The 21,911-nt window shown below is 40.9% G+C and overlaps 1 protein-coding gene across 1 annotated transcript in view; it reads right to left on the bottom strand.

Moving 5' to 3' along the window:
- Positions 1 to 20,066, bottom strand: part of otud7a (OTU deubiquitinase 7A) — a 37,063-nt gene extending 16,997 nt beyond the window's left edge. The window contains exons 1-3 of the mRNA XM_040132058.1: positions 19,981 to 20,066; positions 4,658 to 4,787; positions 1,809 to 1,962 (exon numbers count right to left, since the gene is read on the bottom strand). Coding sequence (XP_039987992.1) covers positions 1,809 to 1,893 — 85 coding nt within the window. The 5' untranslated portion in view covers positions 1,894 to 1,962; positions 4,658 to 4,787; positions 19,981 to 20,066. The remainder of the gene's footprint in view (positions 1 to 1,808; positions 1,963 to 4,657; positions 4,788 to 19,980) is intronic.
- Positions 20,067 to 21,911: the final 1,845 nt, after the last annotated feature.

Raw genomic sequence — 21,911 nt, 5'->3', positions numbered from 1 at the left:
CAAACGCTCAGAGGGCTGGCCGACTGTCTGCATGTAACCTAAGCATGTTTGTGAGAAAGGGTCCATTAATGGACTCCCTGTATAAGAGACCTGGAGGAAGACGTCCTCTCTCCCCTTGACTTCCGGACATGATGATTTTCGGCACTGAACATGAAGGGTGGCACCACTAATCACCATCCTCACGCAAATCAATGCAGGACTGATTCCACTCTATGGATCCGAGCAGCCTGAGCTGTACAAGTCTGGGAACATAACTTAAGGTCCAGCTACATCACCACTCAGCACCTAATGCATGGTCTTTAAATGCCTCTACATTAGCCTGCTATTACTGTGGCATGGAAAGCATTGTCTCTGCTCTTCTTTTGTAATGGCTGTTGTCAGCAGAAGGAACACTGAAAAATTCATCTGAACATACATAATCCCTGTCCAATAGAGAAATTGTAGCTTCACTGGACTTCTGTTTTCTCATTACAAGATTAAGAATTAAACCAATTTCATCAGAAGGTTTATATTACTTTAGGTTATGAGCAAGCGTCACTCTAAAATCTACTTTTTTTATTTAAAGAAAATCACCAAAATTAGGTTATTAACCTTGTTTCCTTTCCTGTGAAAATGAAAAACCCCCACCCAGTAACTCAGAAAATGTTCTAGTTCTCAGTAAATTTGAACAAAAAGGTCAAAGCAAATTTGGCGGTGTAGATTCAGTACATAAACCAGCCTCTAGAGGGAGGCACCACATGCGGTGCTGTCATATTTCTCTGTCGCTCTGCTCGTCTGCCCTCTCAAACCAACCTGGCTGAGACCAGAGGGTAACAGAGCAGCTGATTGATGTAGGTCTGGCAAGCTAAGCTACCATCAGAACAAAGCAGCAGGCATAATACAGAAATAGGGCATCCGGGCCCACGTCTGTCGTGTCTGAGTGCAGTGTCTTGTTTGGTGTCTGTCAGTGTCACACGTATGCCCCTGTGGCTTGATGCCAATGCAGAAGCACAGGAAAAAAAAGACTGAGTGGGAGGGAGAGACAGAATCCAACACTTTAATTCTTCTATCAGACCAGACCGGCTGCATTATGCGCACACAGGGACAAAAAGATTTCTAGGACACATAGGTACTGCAAATACTCGAGGATTTTATCCCCTAATGGAAGTCTGATTAATTAGGTGCGTGCTTTCATTCCCATAAATCAGACAAAGCTGTATCTGCAATTACAGTTCTGCAATTCTTTACTGCAGTTTGAATAGATCCTGGAATGCACACGTTTCTGGTCAAAGGGAAACTCGCTGCGATTGTAGAAATTTCTCAAAACCACAAAAAAAAAAACATCACTTTTATAGTATCTAGATATCCAAGCCAATCCAGCAGACCGGTTTTCTGTTGCTGTGTGCACTTTTGCACTCCTGTGTTTTTTTTTTCTTTTTTTTCCAAGTGACACTGTATGTAAGCTATACAAGTGCCAGTAGCACTCTGCTCCTCAATGAGTTCCAATGAATGGGCACAAAGCTCTCCCTAGGGAGTGCACTCGTAAAACCGTCACACTGGCCTCTAAATCAGCGAGCTGGCTCAATGTTGCAGGCCCCACTCTTCTCTTCCCCTCCTTTGTTTCCTTTATTTTCCTTTCCTCTCATTTCCTCTCCTCCTCAGTTCTTTCCTCTCCTCTGCTCACTCAGATGCAACCCAAGCACAGGAGGGAGCAGCTGATCAAACCAGAAATTCACAAAAATCGAGTCTTTTATATAATAGCTTAGTTGTCAATCTCTCGTCTTGAAGATATTAGGACAGTGTCTCTAGGTGTCACAGTGATCTCTTACCTTCCAGCAGGTCTCTTGCCAGACCCGGTTCTGCCCCCGTGGACCGAACAAAGTCTGACAGGACCGCATCCATGTCCAGAGTCATGTGATCATGTGTGTGCGCTGCCCAAGGTGCAGCGGTGGCCTTGGTGGACGCCAGCCTTCACGTTCTCATCTGGAAAAAGCAGCAACGAGAAACACAGCAGGCCTCAAACACATAGTTTTACAGTAAATCCATTTCAACCACACTTTAAAAAAAAAAAAAAAAAAAAAAAACTCACTAACCCCCGTGAGAAAACTTACTGGACTGCCCCCCTCTCTCATTTTAATCCCGGCCAGTATCCCCAGCCTGCTTTTACTGATGTGTAATGCCTAATAGAGCTGATAGTTCATAGTACTGTGAATCCACTCCCAGAGCTCCTCCCAGCTCTGGCTAACAGTCATAACATAACATCGAACAGCACAGATGTAATGTCAACAACAAAGCCAGGGGTCGTATCCAGGACACACCTGCCTATCTCCAAAGCCTTTGGCCCACCGCCCATGATCATAACAACGCTAGCCCTCTTCCTGTCACTGAGTGTCAACCATGGGCTTCTGGGTGTGATCCAGTATCTTAAACCATATCGATACTCTGAGTTGGACAGTAAGGAAGGATGGCTGGTTTGTGGAGCTGGGAGATTCAGTGTGATGTTATTTTGTATGATGCTACCGGGAGAGCATGTGTACGACGTGGCTATATAATACTAGCGCCCTAATTAATTAGGTCACAAACAGCACTTCTGTGATACACATGCGTTCACTCCCTCGGCCCATGGAATGAATGAGTCCATGCATAGCTTTCATTCCAGAAACGGAGTTCACAGTGAAGAAACAAACACCCACAGGTTCGCAGCTCTGACACAAGTCTTCTGTGTGTGGACCCGAGGTTTGAAGGCTGCTCAGGTCCGTGGCTTTGACCTACAGAGGAGGGAGCGCATGCTGGAAACATCCAGATACTCTGCCCACGTCTCTGGGCAGTAAGCAGGAGAGATGGTCCACCTCTCAGTGTGCCACATGACAAGAGTGTCCGTCAGGTTTTGGCTCAGTGTTATGAACCGACAGACGCTCCGCTCTGGAAATAGAGCCGACACAAAATAATCGCTGCTGTTTCCTGCTTCTGAGGCTGAGGAATAGTAGTGGATTACTCTGACAGCAGAATGAACAGGACATCATGGCATTTTTTTTTTTACTGACCATGATAGAACAATCTCAGATTTGAAATGTCCTCTCAGTTAGTGTTATTGTCACATGAAAATTATACGCCCATGACATAAAAAAAGACAGCTGAGCATCAGAGAAAAAAATATCTTTTTCAAGACCAAGCAACTTTGGTCTTTATCATATGCATTATTAATGAGTAAAAGCTGCACTTAAGCTGTAGTTTAGCTGACCTAGTTACTGTCAGCCATTTGTATTGTGTTGCATGTGCATTATTGTACCGAGAGAATCTAAGCACATGTAAACTACTTGAAACAAAGAGTGGTCAGCTGTGCCAAAGTTTGTCAGAGATCATGAGATTAGGGTTGAAGCATAATAAGTTATCAGATCAAACGTGACCCAAAATGTATCTATGAAGAGAATTGTTTTCTCTTTATTTGGACCTCTTTGCAAAAAAGCAAATTGAAAGCAATTAAAAGCAAATGCAAGTTTGCTTTTAATACCAAAAGGGAAACTAACATTTCACAATTTCTGAACACCTCTTACAGGAAATTCAAACAGCTTGAAAGTCAGTCTGTGAGGTATTAGCGTTGTTTGAGGACCAAAGAGACAACATATGTGCATAATTACACTCTTCCATCCCTAATACAGAATAATAGGCTGCAAGTGAGAATCACAATATTGCTTTGCGGGGCAAAAAGCCCCACGGAAGTAGATGAATATTATAAGTCATGACCTCATCTTTTCCCTTAAGAACAGCCTTCTTCAGATCGCAGTCCCCGTGGGAGGTAATTATGAATCAGAAACACCCTGATGCATGTTTTTCTATCTGACATAAAAACCATGTGGGCCAGAAGAAGCTGGGAATGTCCAGCTTCCTGTTACTCATAATCACAATTAGCATGTTTGTCACACATTGTGTATCTGGCTTCTAAAGAACATGAAGGCATTACGACAAACAGTGACAGAAAGTGCAGTGGGCTAGAAAAACATCTACTTATGAGGACTAGGCTGACATGTATGTCTATGTTTTTCTTATTTTCCACTAATTCCATGAAAAGACCACAACCGACAATGAGTCAGTCCATCTATTAAAACTTCCCGACTTGCCTACGATGTCTACGGCCCTCAGCCCCAAACAGCATCAGTAACAATAATCCAATAATATTATAGTGTATAAGCCATTTTTCTGCATAACATACTTTTACTTTTACCTTTGATAATTTGAGTACATTTTGCTGATAATACTTTTTTTTTTACTCATATGAGATTTTGAATTTGCACTGTTGTATTGCTACTTCTACTTAAGTAAAACATCTGAGTACTGACCAGGGGGGTGTATGCAGGATTGACCTAAAATATAAACTACAGTGCCCATGTTCATTATAATGAAGGAAGATGTTACCCAGTGGAGCAGAGTTGCTGATTTATGTGTATTTAATAGTTTTTAGACAACAATGGAGGTCTCTGGAACAGAATTAAAAATCTGGCTTTGGCTTAACAAGCAATGCTTGATAACAGGATTTTCACAGGATTTGTTGGCAATAAGAAAAACAGCAAATACCGCCGGTCTTATCTTTTTGCCATTTAGCAGCTGTCAGTGAAAACATACAGTAGATGACTGCAATTCAACTTTTTAAATTTTTTTTTTTTTTTTTAATCAAACCTACTTTCTGTATTGTGGCTGAGGGTTGTTGAGAAGCCATCTGATGACCACAGGACTGTCAGAACCAGACGCAGCTCTAGTCCATGGCTTCAGAGGCAGCAGTGGAGAGGAAGACACTGGGGATGCAGACAACCCTGAAACACACACAGAAATATTGAAAGTTATCATCCTGAAACAAAAAGTTATGGCCCTTAGTTCTGATTGGCTGGGTTCAATTTGAACCACCCAACCGACACACATATTCAACTGCACCAGTGTTTATATGCTAATCCAAAATTACCCCTTAAGCCATTACTTTTATCATTTGTCATTTAGAAATCACTTTGTCTACTGACTGTTCATTCAGCTGACAGAGTTTTACTCTTCACAAGTTAACATTTCATTATTATTACATTACTGACTGAAAATCAAAGATTCATTTCCTAATTTGCCTTTTTTTTTTTTTTTTTAAATAAAATGTGATATGAAATTGCATCACTTGGGGTTATGCTCCATAACTTTTAGAACCCCAGAGGGTTTTACTTTGCCCTGTGATTTGTGTAACAACACCTGTCAGCTGTTGTAAAGTCACAGTGAAGCGGTGTAACTTCTTAGATACTTATAAGCATTTCTTTTAACAGCTAAAAACAACCTGAAGTTTGGCTGGTAGCAGCACTTTCTTCCCAAGACCCCACCTTCTAAAGTTATTTACATTGGTGTAATCACATTTCCAGGTTCTCACACTAAGATGCTGGTGCATATGTGACACCACCACCAATGTGGTGACGAAAGTGCAGTGCCAGCCTCACGGGAGTCTGCTTTTACGTAATGAAATGCTAACATGCTGATGCAGGTAAAGGCAAAGAAGGTCACTGGCGGGATGTTGTGTTCCAGGGTGATCCTGCATGACACAGCAGGCAGAGATATGATTATGTAGCGTGTGGAGAGTAACACACATGGAAACAGTGATAGAAGAGTGTGAGAGCAGCCACAGTGGAAACTCAGTGGATATTCTGCCATCCTCCCTGGTGGATCACACCACCCTTTCAACAGAATACTGGCAAGTGCTGAGGAGTTAGTGTCAAAGCCCTCCTAAGTGGGACTGAAATATCCTTCAGAGTCATGCATAATTCACATGAACAGTAAAAAAGGTTCATATACTGTATGTGTCCTCTGTTTATTTGTACAATCTCTTACAGCAACTTTGTCCAAAGTACTTTGTGTTACCTTTAAAGTCAGACACATTTTTTCTTTAAAATAACCGATACATGACTCTAAGTTTGAAATCAGTGGACTTAGTTATATGTTTGTGATATAGTTTGGCTCGAACAATGACAAACAACTCTGGAACAACTATCTCTACTTCAGCCATTGCTGCTAGACCAACACGTTACCGATGGCTGTGAGAAACCTATATTTAGAAGATCCACTAATAATTAGAAGGTTTCGAAATAGTACAAGGATATTCCACTGAGGCAGAAGTTACTTGACTCATATTGTCCTCAAGTAAAAGTGAGATTACATGTGTTAAAAAATAATTGAGCCGAAGTTCTAAAATAGAGAGTTTGTCTGAGTATTACAAAAAGCTCAAGCTGGATCATGACTACCATTTCAATATGAGTACGCCCTACTGACCAAATGACCTCTCCAATTTAGTGATCTCCAAAGTGGCGACTATCTTTTCTTTACAATCAAAAAAAATATATATTTTTTGTGAGTGAAAAGAAATCTTTAAGTTTAAAATTACATTACATTACACTATTGCTCAAGGACACTTCGACACATAGGCACGAGGAGCTGGGGATCGGACCACCAGCCTTACACATAATGTCCAAATGCTCTGTATGATCTGAAATTCTCCTCATTGTTTCACAATAACTATACTATAGGCCTCACTCTAAACCTTTCATTGGTGGAGAGTAACTGAGTACATTAACTCAAGGATTGTGCACAATCCTGAAGTACTTGAGTATTTCCATTAAATGCTACTTTATACTTTCACTTTACGTCAATATTGGAGGGAAAACTACTTTTTACTCTGGTATATTCATTTCACAGCTGTAGTTACTTTTCAGATTCAGATTCTATATGAAAAACATGTCATCTACTCTCAAAATATGTAGATTAAACTAATAATTATCCAGTTACATAACTATACAACACTGACAGGGACCATTGCAGAAAAATTACTACTTCTACTTTTGCTACTTTAAGTAGATTTTGTTGCCAGTACGTCTGTAAATTTAGTTAAGTAGTTTTTAATGCAAGACTTTTAATTAAATGGAGTATTTTTATAGTTTTATGTGCTAATATTACATGAGTAAATGGTCTGACTACTTCTTCCATCATTTCATTTCCAAAGTACTTGAGGACAAATACTTAATATTACAAAAAATTTCGAGTGAAAGTAGAATAACAGATTTTAGAGTTTACAAAAAAAAACTACTCAGTTACAATATTGAGAGTACATACTGCAAACTTGTACACCAAGACATTGGTTAGAGTTTGTATGCTAGCACTGTATATTTGGGTCAAAGATGAACAGGAAACCATCAGTACAGGCTGTATCTCTGATCAAACAAATTTAACCTGAAACCACGGAGGGAAACATGCAGCCTTGCGACCAGCTATTTTCACCCTGATGTCTTGTCACAGACGTATTAGAGGCAGATTCAAGTTTTGTATTCTCCTTATGGGCAAACACACACTGCATTGTTTCTATGGTCCACTGACCTGTGGGCCAGTGGGCTGCCCGCAGTCCTTCCGTATTTATGAGGACCCATTTGTTGATAATGAAAAACAGAGGCATGGGACTTGTTTCTTAATCATCTGCCTAAACAAACACTGGACGAACGTCCCCCTAATTATATTCCATCATCACAATACACAACAGCACCGGTTCAAAGACACTGCAGCAATACAGTATGAAATCCAAGAGTCTAAAATTGTTAGTTAATTTAATCCCAATTTCCGTCAGATGTAGCCATTCGCATTAGATTTGATATAAATGAAACATCTACATGATATATATAAACTCAAATACATGTTGAGCTTACATATATAAATTTTTTATGCATGTGAATTCTTCAGATGAGGGGCTTTATAGGCGTTTAAATCAAATTAACCTTTTCTAAGAGAAATACAGTATCTCTTCTTAATCTGTGAAACACTAACCCCCCCCCCCTCCAAATAAAAACCCCCTTAAAAACAGAACTATTTTTAACCCTAACTCAAATATAATCAAATGCAAAGTCACCCTACTACACCCTCCATGCTATTACTGTACAGAAGCTCCCCATTCACTATTTCCTTTTTTATGTTTGACACTATTTGAACTTCTTCTTTAAATTGCCAGTAAACCAGATGGCTGATTAGAATGTGTGAAATAACTTCCTATAAGTGAACTTACAAAACTTAACTGTGAAGACCTCTGAAATTTACTCAGTGAATACTTCAGAGTTCAGTACAGATGAGGAATGATGCACAATTGGTCCCCCACAGACAGAAGCTTATTTGTCATTTAATACAGATCGTCTTTTTCACAGTTACAAGCAAATGTGCTACAGGCTATTTTTTCCATGATGTACATGTACATATGTAGCAATTTTAATGTAATAGGATGAGTTATAGCTGAGATAATTGTCTCCATAGTGAGTGGTGATCGCCCACATGCTAGGCAGATACACAGCATGTGGGAGGTGAACATACTGTAAAAAGACTTACACTCTACTCTTTGCACCGCATCTCCTCCGGAACCGAAAAATGGTTGGGCCGTGTATCCTATGCATGGACACCAAGGGTAACAGAAGCATATACATTTGCAGTTATGCTCTTAAATACGCTTTTAAAAGCCTGCTTCTATATTGGCTTAGATTTTTATATTTTGCAAATTTTAGTTTATGTTGATGCCAGAGTACACTTGAATGCACCAGCTGGACTGTATGTTACCACATAAAACTTCTGATGCTGTTAAGGAAAACCTATCCTTTATACTCTGTTAGGAATCATTCATTTATATTCATAATATTCCAAGAGTCTTATAATTTATGTTTTTGTCAGCATTTTCCATAAACCTGCGTTTTCTACTTTTGCCTCTGACTTCCTCCATCTCACAGAATCCTTTCAACGACCTGGAAAACCTTTCCTGAGAAACGACAAAATAACAGAAACACAAAACAATATTGTGCAAATGAATACACTATTCTGGTTGATTGAGGCCTCTGTCATTGGAGAAATTGGTATCTCTCTTTTTTATAATGGAATTCACGATGTGAAACTTACCAGTGATGCTTTAAGTACATTTAAAACGAAGCCCTACTAATTTGAAACAGTGGAAATACCTTTTAATCAAGTCACATTGTGTAGACCAGTTACACTGAACAAAGAAAGGCCTGGTAATCCAAAATATTTCATCAATATCAGCTAATTAGTGTTGGGGTGTTAATATTTTTTTCGGTGTGAAGTCTTAAGGGGAAGCAAATTTCCCAATTGGGAAAATAAATGGATAAATAAAGTCCATCTAAAGTATCTTATCTTACAACCCTAACTGTAAAGGTAGGAAAGGCTGTCACTGATTTATTCAATGTAATGATGCTTCTTTCACCTACCAAACTCTAACATATACTGAAGCTTCGTTAACCCTGGAGAAAATGGGGAAACCATCTCAAACTTAACATAAAGTAAATCCTTTCTTAAAGAGGGTTTCTCATCATGTCCTCCCCCTGCTACAAGACCATTTTGACTTGACAAAGTGTAAAACTGTTTAGTCTGATGATGGTGGATGAATTGTACCTGTTTATAAAGACCGGATTTCACACTGTGACGAGCTGTTGCTCAGCCTGCTGGTGGCTGAACATCTGGTGTCAGCTTCCAACCCACCTCCTGCCAGCAGAGGAGAGGAGGCCTAGCAGCTGAGTAGGGTTTTCTCAATTTGATTGTTATTTGATTTAGATCTTCATATATATCTATAGCTGGTTCCAGTTTCTAAAATGTGAGCCTTTGCTATACTTTATCTTTCTCTTTTTCAGATCCTTAGTCTTCATCTTTGTACACTGAATATCTTGTCTGCTGTTGTATGTCCTGAAAAAAGATAACTCACTGATGCCACATACTGTATGTTCTCATATAGGCTTCATGCTTAAACAGTAGATTTGTCAGCTTGTTGTTGTAAATAAACATGACATGAGCATAAGGAATAAACACAATATTAAACAACATTTATGAATGAGATAGTTCATCTCAGCGACAGATTCAATGCATCCTGCTTTTCAAGGCCTAGCTCTCTTTACAGCTCCCCAGTGTAGGAGGCAGCGGTTGTCCAGAGTGTCAACAGGACCTCTGAAACCTGAAACCTGAGCCTGGTTTACAAAATAGTGGCAAAAGACCTGTCCTGCAAGGGTTGGACATAACATGTGGGCTTGTAGGTGAAACACAAATTAAGTTACTCAAACCTCAAAGGGTATGATCCCTCCTCCTCCTCCTCTTCCAAGCATCAACAGGCTGAAAGTGCTGTGTTCAACATCCTATGATCCCCGGCCTTGTAGTGCATGAGTGTGTGAAAATGCAAACATGCATATGTTTGTGTGTGTGTGTGTGTGTGTGTGTGTGTGTGTGTGTGTGTGTGTGTGTGTGTGTGTGTGTGTGTGTGTGTGTGTGTGTGTGTGTGTGTGTGTGTTGGCAAAAACACTAACCACTGCATGTTCCTACTCAGTGTACCCTCAGAGTGGGTACCGATCTCAAAGCTAACAGAGCAGGTGCTTCCACGAAGCGCAAAAAGATGGCAGTCATTCTTACCCAGTACTTATGCACATGCCTGTCCACAGCAAAATGTCAAGCCACCCTCTCAGTTATGGTCAAGGAAAAAATGCCCCTTTTTTCCTACAACAATGGATACGGCTTTGCTATTTTAATACACTACAAGATAGAAACACTATAACCAAACAACAGTTTTAAAACAGCTATGATGCACAGCTATTTTTGATGTAATTTGATTAATAAAAGCAGAAACGGGAAAGATACAGCAATGAAAAATACTGTTAGACTTGGGGTAATTGCATGTTGGAAAAACAAATGAGCACAATTCCAGTCAAACAGATCATTTCCACCTTGCATCAGTAATGAATAATCAACACAATCCATTAACCTGCTTCATAACACAGCACACTTAAGCGGCAAGAGGAAATCATGTAATGGGATATTATAATGTCTCACTAAACTACAAACTAGGCACTTCCACTATTTCAAAGTCCTTGCTTGAGAGCACAAGATTCAATCAGTGAATTTCAATCGAGAGTGGAAGCACCACTTGCTATTCAGCCTTCATATCAGTCAGTCAGTCAGCCTCGATCTCTATCCTTCCTCCTCCTCCTCCAGCCACAATGGAAAACTTGTATTTGTGTTGACTGTGCCTGTGCATCACCAGTAAGAAGCGTATAGGAGCAGCAAACGTGTGCATGTGTGTGTACATGCTAGACTGTATCGTAGGCGGCCCGTGGAATGTCTGACGTGTTTCAATCAGTGCCTGGGTCGACATGTTCAAGTGAGGGCTCTTCAGGCTCATCATGTTTAGCCATTTTGATTTTTGAGAGCTCCATCTCTGTCTGTGTCTCTCTCTAGTCACCACCTGGGAGTTTGCCGAGTCCCTCCTTATCCCTCCATTATGCTCTATTCACTAGTGGGACTTTCCCTGCCTTCAGGACCCACAAAAAGACATTTATTTGCTGTGACCTCAGAGCACCCCCGCAACCTGAGAAAATCAACCGCTGAGCCGCGCTTCCAGAGACATGAAGAGGGAGAGACCAGCAGAGAGAAGGCCAAGAAGGCGGAAGGACGGACTCTGTTGCATTTCAGTCAAACGCTAACCACTCCCGTTTAATGCAAGGCAGAAAGCGAGTGTAATACTCTCATGTCTTGACCTCTAGACAGAGTCTATAATGAAGCCATGCACAAACACTCACAAAAATACTCTCTCTTTCATTCTTTTAATCCTTCTCTAAACTTAAAAAAAGCCCATCTTCTGTGCAGCAGCCTTTCACATGCTGTGAGAAAGATGCTGCTGGAAGCAGTAATGTCACTTTACATCTCATTGCTGCACTGCACAGTGCCAGCACAGCATATGCATGGAGTGGATAGCTGTTGTCAATTTGCACTAAATGGATCATCACATTAATATTTGAGGTAAATTTCGATTGATGCTGCAGTGGACAGCGTGAGCACTTTGCTCTATATACACCGGACACTAGTGTTTCTAGAAAACTTTCGATTTTTGTTAAGAGTTAAGAAGCACTTTCACAGCCATAGATTTTACTGCTTCACCTGTGGTTTTGATCATTTACAGACACAAAAACGAGAGGCTGCACATCATATATTCCCCCAAAAAATACATTCAGTATTTACACTAAAAGCAATAAATCCAATTAACAAAGCGACTGATAATTCTGCTGTCTGACCTTACAGTCAAATAAAATCTTTAGCTCCAACAGAGCTGTATGTGCAGTGTGCACCCAAACAAAGAACTGGCTGCTGAGGGGCACAGAATAAGATCATAACCCCTTAAAATGTCAATCCCTCCAGCCCCCCAACCACAGCGGCCAATACCTCTTTTCCTGACTGGGCCCTTTTCGACAGAATGCCACAAGCAGACAGCTGTGACTACAGACCGAGGCCTTACCAAAGCAGAGACTGACTTTCTGTTGATTTGGGTAAGATGCCAAAGAAAAGGAAAACGTATCAAACAGTATGCTGTGGATATAAATTACACACTTAGCAGCACGGAAGCTAACATGTAAGAAGTATACAGACGAGACATAAAGAACTGCTTGCTATCTGAATCTGAATTGTCTGATACCACATGAGAAACAGACCAACTAGCTGAAGCCAGGCGGTGTTTCCTATTTGAGTTTGTGCTGAGGCAGGGTGTCCTCTCATGTGTTGAACACACAGAATCTATTGCTTGCATCCACTAACCTCGCCAGCTCAAAGACCTACATGTAGCTCTACCCTTGAAAAGTGGATTGGAGTCATCTAAAAAAATTACTGTCATCACCTACAGACCAGTGATAATTTGGGGGTTAACTATATTTTTACATCTAAGCCCTGAGGATGTATAGAGTAGGTTATAATGATGTGTACTCTGTGAATTCACAGAAATGGAAGACACAGACACACACAAAAACACACATGCAGCCACTTATAGAAAACTAAGCAGCTATGCAGTAATTCACATTCTCTTGTCAGCCTGATTATTTAATTTTGCTACCATGAAAAAAAAACAAACAAACCGGAAAACGGCACAATGTCATGTTGGCTAGATCACTTACGCTGGTAGCTTTAAACAAGCATCTGAAATGTACAGAAACGTCAAAGAAATTGTATTTAGCTGAAACTCTGCGTCAATCACAGGGCGGCCACAATGCTACAGTGACCCCTGAAAATAAGAATTTCGTCATCGCCACATAAACTCCAATAAGAAAGGAAATACTAGAAGAGATTGTTTGACACCTGTTATATTTCTACATCTCACAATACCTGCATTTTACAGTGTAGCACTACTATTGGATTGATTCTGTGTGTGGGTGCTTGCATGGTTGTGCATGTACATTCAAGTAGGTGGAAAGGGCAATATCACATAACCTTATTCTTAATATAATATCTGACGAAAAAGACATTGAAACCCATAAACCTGTAGGTTCCTGAATTTAAAAAAAAAAAAATTTCAAGTTATACCACAGGACAGCTGTGCATTTAGTCGAAAAGTTAGTCACCTTTCCTGCCAACTACATTATCTGTGTAAAATTAGCTTGAGTTGCAGCATTTCATGGCAGCTATAATGTCTGAATTTGGAATTAACTCATCCCTCTTTGATGGCAAAATAGTCTTTGTTGCAGACACAGGAAAAATATTGTGGGCATGAGAATCTATTTAAGAATCTGAACTACAACACATAATTTTAATGTAACTATTGCCAATGTATTCTTATCAGAAGCAATAGATCAATGCCCCTTGGCTCTCCAGATGCTAATAACTGTAAAGTCACTCTCGCCAACAAATAACTAGAATTACCACCTGGTGGTTGTATGTCTCCACCAACCATACAAGTTGCAGGTTACATCCATGCCTGTCCAGACTCATATAATATATGTAGTGAAGATTTTGAAATAATTTAATAAAATGAAATGTTTTGATAAAAAAGTTTTAGCCATGACAGTAGACAATGCTTCAAATATGGATGCTGCTGCAAAGAAGCTACAAACTCTAAAACGTGGATGCTTCACACATATTTTCAACACAGCAGCACAGAAAATCTATACAATCACCACAGTTTCAAGTTGGGCACCCAAGATTAGTGTCACAAATTCATTATCCGTCCTAATGTGAAATATGGTCACAATCTCCCTGTCTGTTCCTGAGTTATGGCGTTGAATAATGGCCAGAAAAGTGTTCTTGCAGAACATTATGATGTCACAGTGAGGCTGATCTTTGACCTTCTGGATTTAAAATGTCATCCCTTCATCTTTTTATCCTATTAGACATTTTTGTGAAATTTTGTCATAATTGGAGTCCACTTGGACGTTTGTGCCAGATGTAATGAAATTCCCTCCAGGTGTCCTGCTCTTGCTCAAAAAGACAAGAGCAAGACAGAAGGCACTGCTCTCTCTTGTCGTCTGACATATGTAAACCTTTTGAAGGACGCTTCAAATGACCCTGAATTGAACCACAGGCCCCCGAAGTGCTTCCTGCACTTTGTTGTGGTCCGTTTAGCTGAGGGAACAACGATTAGCGATCAAAAAGGAGCTTGTGCTAACTGCAACAGCTAATTTTATCTGATACCCAAACTGTGCTTGTCGAGGATGCTTGACCAGAGCACAAGTCACCAATTAATGGAAGCTACAAAAGAAGTGAAAACAATATGAATCTGATGCATTTGTTATTTACTCCCATCACCCAGGGACAGCATGGAGTTTGAGCCCCCAGAAGAAGCAAAAGACATCGATTCCTTGTGAGAGCCTAATGGATCCAATAAATCTTGGGCTGAGTAACTTTGTCTGAGACGTGTTCTCCAACCTGGGCTTAAGTGCACCCACAGAGAGGGCACTCGGTGGGCGTGGGCGCGGGCGCATTGTGGAGGGAAGATGTGTCATAATCAGGCCAGTGACAGTAACTGACATTTGATTAACTATGATGTAGTGAGTGATGATTATATTTCACAGGATTTTCAGAAAAACCAAAAGAAGAAGTGTTTTAGAACCAACAGAGATGGGTCGTTTAAGCGATTGACTGATCTGGCACAGCAGCCTGTGGTCTGATTAATTTCAAGGAGGGTGTCTCTTGTTCAGTATATACACTTTTAATTGGCTAATTTAGGCCAGCTAAGTTCCTGATAGAAGTTCCTAATTCCAGAGTTTTTATGAGACAGCCAAAAAGATGTAACATAATATACCTTTTTTAAAATTATTGATCATTGTATAATTTCTGATGTGACAGCAGGAGTCATCTCTTAAGTACAAAGTCAGCAGCTTATCCAGCCCTTTGTGAATTTGCTAAACATATGTTTGGAATAACATTTAGTCACTGATGTGGCATTAACTAGTCACTATTTAGCTGTAGAACAAACCCCAAAACAGCTGGTACGAGTGCACGTTCATATTCAAGTTCTTATAGCTATGCAGGGATTCTCAACCTTTTTCAGACCCTCAATCCGAAATTTAAAATTTTCACATTTTCATTAAATCAAATCCCATTATTAATACTATTCCTGGTTGACATTTTCAATGTATTTACATTCTGCAGTAACTTCTCTATGTGATACTTTTTATTTTTAATAGCGGAGTCCATTCCAGTAGCTACTCCAAGGAGTGTCTGTTGCCACCAGAATTTTGGGACCTGTAGTTGACCTGTAATAACTGCAGGTATCAATAAATCAACCTTGGCCAAGGCCTTAAGGATAATAACTTTAAGGCACTAAAATGTTAAAAACCACAGCAATTACAGAGTTGTCAAGCTAAGCATGGCATACCTGTGTGTTCTATTTCAAAAAGTACGGAAGGGTGCAAACAGATGTGAATATGAATGATGAATCATTCTTTTTTTTTTAAAAACAAATATCCCACAGTCAGTCTTAGAAATCCCCAACGACCCCATCTACATATCAAGTGACCTCACATGGTGTTCAGACTCTAAAGGTGAGAAAGTATGGAGGCGGGGGGGGGCGGTAAGTCAATGAGAGTGTGTGGAAGAGGCATAAAAAAACAGGGGGAGGAAAGTAGCAGCAGGAGAAATAATCACAGCACACCTTCACCATATATTCTTGAGAAATTAATACAACTCTGAATATATGTGCAACTGCAAAACGTCATAAGATAAATACAGTCTGTAAAAACAACTCTTCTTCATGGTCCCCTTGAGTCATCTCAGATCTCTTCTTCATCTCACCAGAAAGGAGCAGTGAAGATTGGAGAAATATTACTATAGCTGAAAGAAAGGGCAAGTTTATTCCCCAATGTTCCATGAATGCGTTTCGTTGGACATTTGATACGATGCACTGCACGCATCTTATGAAGTAAAGATGAAAGAAAGGGCAGTGACAGTGACAGAGAGCAGAGCATGTTTTCTCTACTTGAGAAAATGAATGACGTAGAAAGCAAGCAACAGCAACTGCTCTTCTTTTTTCCGGGTAGCATCTAACCCGCATTTCCTTTTTAATATTTTCTTCAACCTAAATAAAGTGAGAGACAAAATGGAAATACATTGAATTTCCAACAAATGCAGCTGGTTTTTGCAGAGAAAAGGAGGCCTGACCTCTTTCTCTGAATGAATGAAAATGACCTACAATGTGGGCCTGCGTGAATCTAAATTGAGTCACCAAGGGTATCCTGTGCAACAGTGTTCTGTTTGATTTAGAAACGGCTCCCTTGCTGATTCGAGGCAGGACAGGGAATGGCTGTGCCCAGAGAATGTTACAATGGCTGATGTCTCCAGCAGCCAGCCTGCTCCCAGACCGAGCACAAGACAAGCGAAGCAACACAAATGCAATTAGGTGCAAGAGGTGCAGACACACATGCGCGTGCGCACACACAAACACACACACACACACACACACACATACGCACGTGCACGCACGCGCACACACATGCAGGCCATGGGGAAATATACCATTCAAATCCTGTTGCTGCTTGTGTCATATTTGGACAAAGGCTTCTTTCAGAGGGTGTCACACTTTCAGCCTTGATCATAACACCCTCTCATTGGTGGCAAAAGTTAATTCTCGGACATTGGGTGTAGCTATAAAAACAAGAATACTGGGCAAAAATGGTTTATATGTCATTGTTTTAATCCAATGAGCAACAACTCAAAATACCAAACTTTGGCTGTTCCACAGAAATAGTTTCTATTGTAAAACTTTAGGTTTAACTGTCAATGTTACACCATAATAGCCATAGTCACACATGCTCTATGGCACAACAATTCAGGGCTGGTGTCTCTTGGGCAAGTGCCTCGTGATAAATTCAGCCACAAAACTTGAAATTATATTTAAACAAAAAAGTGTAAATCCACACATTTGCTATTAAAGTTCATGCAGCTCAAGTGTGGCAAATCATTCTGTTAGTAATCATGTAACCAAGTAAACTTTATTAAGCATCAAACAGCATATAATCCAGTGGCTTTCAGCTGTGTGTCAAACCAAGAAGAAGATCACGAGGTTCCCTCCTGATCTTCAGGTGTCAGACGATAAAAAGGACTAGATTGTGCCCTGAGTGGTTCATTCCTAGTTTTAGAAATCAAACAGCAGCCAGACATGACTGAATGCGAAACCTTGACTGTTAGATGCTAGTTTAAGGAAAACTGTCTGAATTAAATATTAACAGGAAATCCCCCAAATTTTCTCTTGAAATACATTTTCAAATTTATTCAAAAGAGTATTGTTCCTCATTAGAACAACCTTGAGGGTGAAAGAGGACCATGTTTGTTGGGGGTGTTTGCTTGATTGACAGGTGACACAGTGAGCCACAGTGAGCCACAGTGGCTGCCACTTCTTTATACCACCTCAGCCTCGGCTAGGTTTCTTTACTGTGGCTCAAATTAGGATTTTCTAGCTTCAGTAACTTTCAAAGATGAAATGACTAATGCCCAGTCTTCCATATAGCTCCTCAGAAACCTACAGATCCATGGTTCCCTAAAGACTATGGTTACAAGCAACAGACATTAAAACCAGACAGATAGAAACACAAGCTCTGACCTTGCAGATAAACACTGGCAAATCTAGGTTACTATAAAAAAAAGTTCATAAATCATGGTTAAATGGTTTCTGCTGTCCATATATTCTGTCATTGCAGCCTCCACCACAGCAAAAAAGGGAATACTGGTGTAAGGATTTATTACAGCTTTATGGTACAAGGCTTACGACTTCATTCATCTCTGATTTGGAGGTACAATTGATATTTCCATTCACACACAAATTTGAGAATGGGTTTGCTTACTGGGAGACAAAATTCCAACATCAAGGCCTGTGCACAGACTCATGTGACCACAGTGCAGTGACTCTGGGATGGTGACCGGTACCCCCTCCACCCTCCCCTAATTTGATGTGTGCATGAGAGGAGCCCCTCTGCCTGCCTCCATGGCCTCTAGCTGACCTCCCTCCACCTGCAGACAGAACACTTAACATTGCCTCCCTACCTGTAGAGATGTCTGAGGAACAGGGCCCACTTCAAAACCCTGCAGTGATTGGGCTGTGATTACCACCGGCACTTGACTCATCTCACCTCCTCTGAAGGACTAAACTTTGGGGGAATCAGGCATGCAGACGTGGAATTCTTTTAAAAGGAAACAGCGGATTTAAGCCCCTATTGCAGGTGCTCATCAGGGTCCAGATGATTTATTTTGATCGTTCTTTTAGATCCCTGTCCAATGATACCAGTGGAAAAACACAACATTACCGATCGGTGCCCTGGTGCGAAATGTGAAGAAATGTAAACTGATTGCGTAATCAAATCTGTATGTTTTGATTATGCAATCTTTTTTTTTTTTTTTTTTTTTTAACAATGAAAGCTTCTGAGGGTAATTTCTCTGCATTCGGCACAGATGTTTGCAAAAGAATGTCATTTTGTATCAGCCGAAAGAGGAGTTTGATAAAGCGGCACTGCTACACTGACATGAAAGCCAAACCGAGTTTAACAACAACCGTCATCTCTGCTCTGTTTTACTGTAGCCAAATGCCAGTGACAGGAACAGAATTCACTGTGGTAACTGATCAGGTGCCAAGCGCCCTCTCCCCAGTGCCCTGCTGCACTGAAGCCCTCTATGGAGCTGGCATGGCCTGGCCTGGCCTGGCCTGGCCTGGCAGCCACGGACCCTGCTTTGTAGCTTTGCCCCGTCTATTCGAGCTGTCTCCAAATCAGACTCGACTACTGTCAGCTGCCTGTCTGAAAAACCCGAGTAAAGAATTTAGATATTGGTAATAGATGGCTGAATAAGTTGTAAAGGTAAGAAAGCAAACAAGCTGATTTGATATAAATCATCAGCTTACAAATGACCCAGAGGAAACCGTGGCAGACTCACTAGTGTTGTACCCACCTGAAACATAAGCTGATATTAATGATAGAGTAAAGGTTTCAAAAATACCACGGCAGTAGTGCCCTCACCATCTTTACAGACCTGCATACTTGGGTGATATTGTGAACCAGGCCAACAAATAAAACACACGTATATGGGCACCAGAATTAAACCAAGCAGTGGTATTTGCAGTTATATAAGGCTTCCTATATTTTAGGATGAACAGATAGCCAGAAGTGAGACTTCTGAGATTTACTATATTAAACAGATATCTGTTATGTATTTCCTCACCGTCTACATGTAAAGCCCTCTAGCCCAAAATTCACTGTGATGATTAATATTCCATGTCTACTAAAAGAACTATACATTCAACGCTCCATAGCCTCAATAAGCTAATGGGCTATTTGTTTTAGGATAAGCTACCATCACAAAATATACTCATCTGTCTCAGATATACTTCTTATGTTGCTACTGTAGGTCCCTGCATCACAAAGGTCTGTGACTAAGCACACAGATTCGAGACCACATCCATGTTTACAGCCTTTAACTATGAGACCCGGGCCAGCGTCTCATCCCGAACCGTCGATGAGATTTGTGGCCTCGACGTGTTTGCCATCGACCTAAAATAAAGGTATCCGCACGGAACCCGAAGTTGAACGCATCGAGGCACGTACTCGCATAAAGCCAGGTGCACCTGCCCGCAGTGGCAGCCCATTGTGCTCGCTGTCATATGAGCCGCGAATCGGCCTGTCCCGCTGTACGTGGAATAAGAGGAATAAAAGCAGGTCCGCGTCCTACCGTTCTGTTTTCAGTCATTGCTCCCCATCCTGACGCTTTCGGTCCAGACCTCTGACGAACCGTTAATTCCTCTCGGGCAGTCTCACGCTCTCCCTCCCTCTCTCTCTCTCTCTCTCGCTCGCTCGGCCCCATGTCATATTTCTCCGCTGCAGCAGAACCAAGCCACGCCTCCTCCGGCGTGACGTCGGCCGGCGAGGAAGCGTTGGCACGCGCCGCGGCACACACGTCGAGCCGGGAGCCGCGAGGGGCCGCTGTGTCTGAGCAAAGCAAATCACTTCACCGTCATTTTTGCCAAAATTGAAAAGCGTTAATAGGTGATAAAGAAAGCAGGTGATCCCCGCTGACCGAGTTTGAAAAACCACAGTGAACGGTAAGACTCCGGTGGATAACGTAATGACTTAGTAGCAGTTAGAAGTTGCAATATTCTTCCGCCAGGCAATATCGTTCTTCAAAAGTAGCCTATATAGCAACCAAAAGTAGGCTGTGAATAGTGTCCCCCCCCTTAAGATTAAAGTGTTTTCTTTGGTCCAGAAAAAAAAGGCCAACTACACAAAACCGTACTGACTGTATATGGTTGTACCGCTGTTATATTAATTAGTTACTTTGCTATGAACGTACGACTTTTACCATGGTTCACTCTTTTTTTTCTTTACACATTTTTACATGTACAGTCATGTACAATAGGCCCAAACTGTTTTTAGAAATCTTGACCTGTGCCTTTCCAGATAGGCCCACTGTTATTTTATTTCTCCTTTTTAATATACCTTGTATTTTTTCATTTCCCTCTTTATATAATGGTAATGCATTGGTAATTTGGTAATGGTGATTTCATTACATACTGTAACCTGTTGCTGTGCATATGACAATAAACTATTTGAATCTTGAATCTTGAATTTATAATGGCTTTATAAGATAAAATTAATGGCTGTATTAATGGTTAATAAATCACTGACCAATGCTTTACAGATCAGTTAAAAGCCATTAATAATAACAACTTTGCCAGGTTGCCAGGTTGTGGAAAATCCGTCTCCAGCCTGACACTTCGCTGGCACTTAAATTCATTAGGAAAACCCCTCCAAGCCATCAGGTCTACAGTTATAAATGTTAGTAAGTCACAAATAAAGGCTAATGGGTTTATCTATTTGTAATAAGCCATAAGCAAAAGTCAGTCACCTTTGTTAATAAATCATTAATAAAGGGTTCTAGACTAAAAGATCGTGTCTGTAGTTATAACTGGTCCAGATGCCCTGCAGCCATTTTCCAGAAGGTGAGTGGTCAAACAGTCCATTGGAGGGGGACTCCCGAATGGACTCTCCCTAAGAGCTGGCTAAAAAGACAACAGTGTCATGCCGGAGGAGGATTTTCCACAACCTGGCGACCCAAAAGTTTCTCTCATAAACGGCTGTAAGGTCATTCATAAAGCGTTAGTAAATGATGTGTTAACCAGTAATAGAGCCATTAGCTGCAGCTTATAAAGCCTTTATAACGGGTGTCTTATCAGAGAGCGGTGCCCTGCAAACCACTGGAAGTCTTACTCCCAGTGTAGACCTGTGAGGTGCACTAGCTAAATCTCTAACATCACTGTAGAGTGACTGACGGATGGTGGCGTATGAATTTAAGGGACAAATCTAACCTGGCAGTAGACACCTATATCTTTGTTAACACAGTTAAATATATTTAAAGAGGTTCCTTGTTGAACCTTAATTTAGTCTTTATCAGATGTATAAGATATCAGATCTATCTACCTACCTACCTACCTACCAACCTACCTATCGTGACACAGAAACTGGGTGTTCTCTCTTTTCCCTCTTGGGATCATTTACTAAATGCTGACCGCAGTCCGCGCTCATTGTCCAGTGCCTCACTTGAGCGAACTGGTCCGGCAAGTTATTTCTGGGGCTGGCGTGTCTCAGAGCCCCATATCGATCTGC

The sequence above is a fragment of the Xiphias gladius genome, chromosome 8 (assembly GCF_016859285.1).
Source record: "Xiphias gladius isolate SHS-SW01 ecotype Sanya breed wild chromosome 8, ASM1685928v1, whole genome shotgun sequence".
NCBI lineage: Eukaryota > Metazoa > Chordata > Actinopteri > Istiophoriformes > Xiphiidae > Xiphias > Xiphias gladius.
Note: the sequence above shows the minus strand (reverse complement) of the source record. Positions and strands in the feature narration are given on the sequence as shown.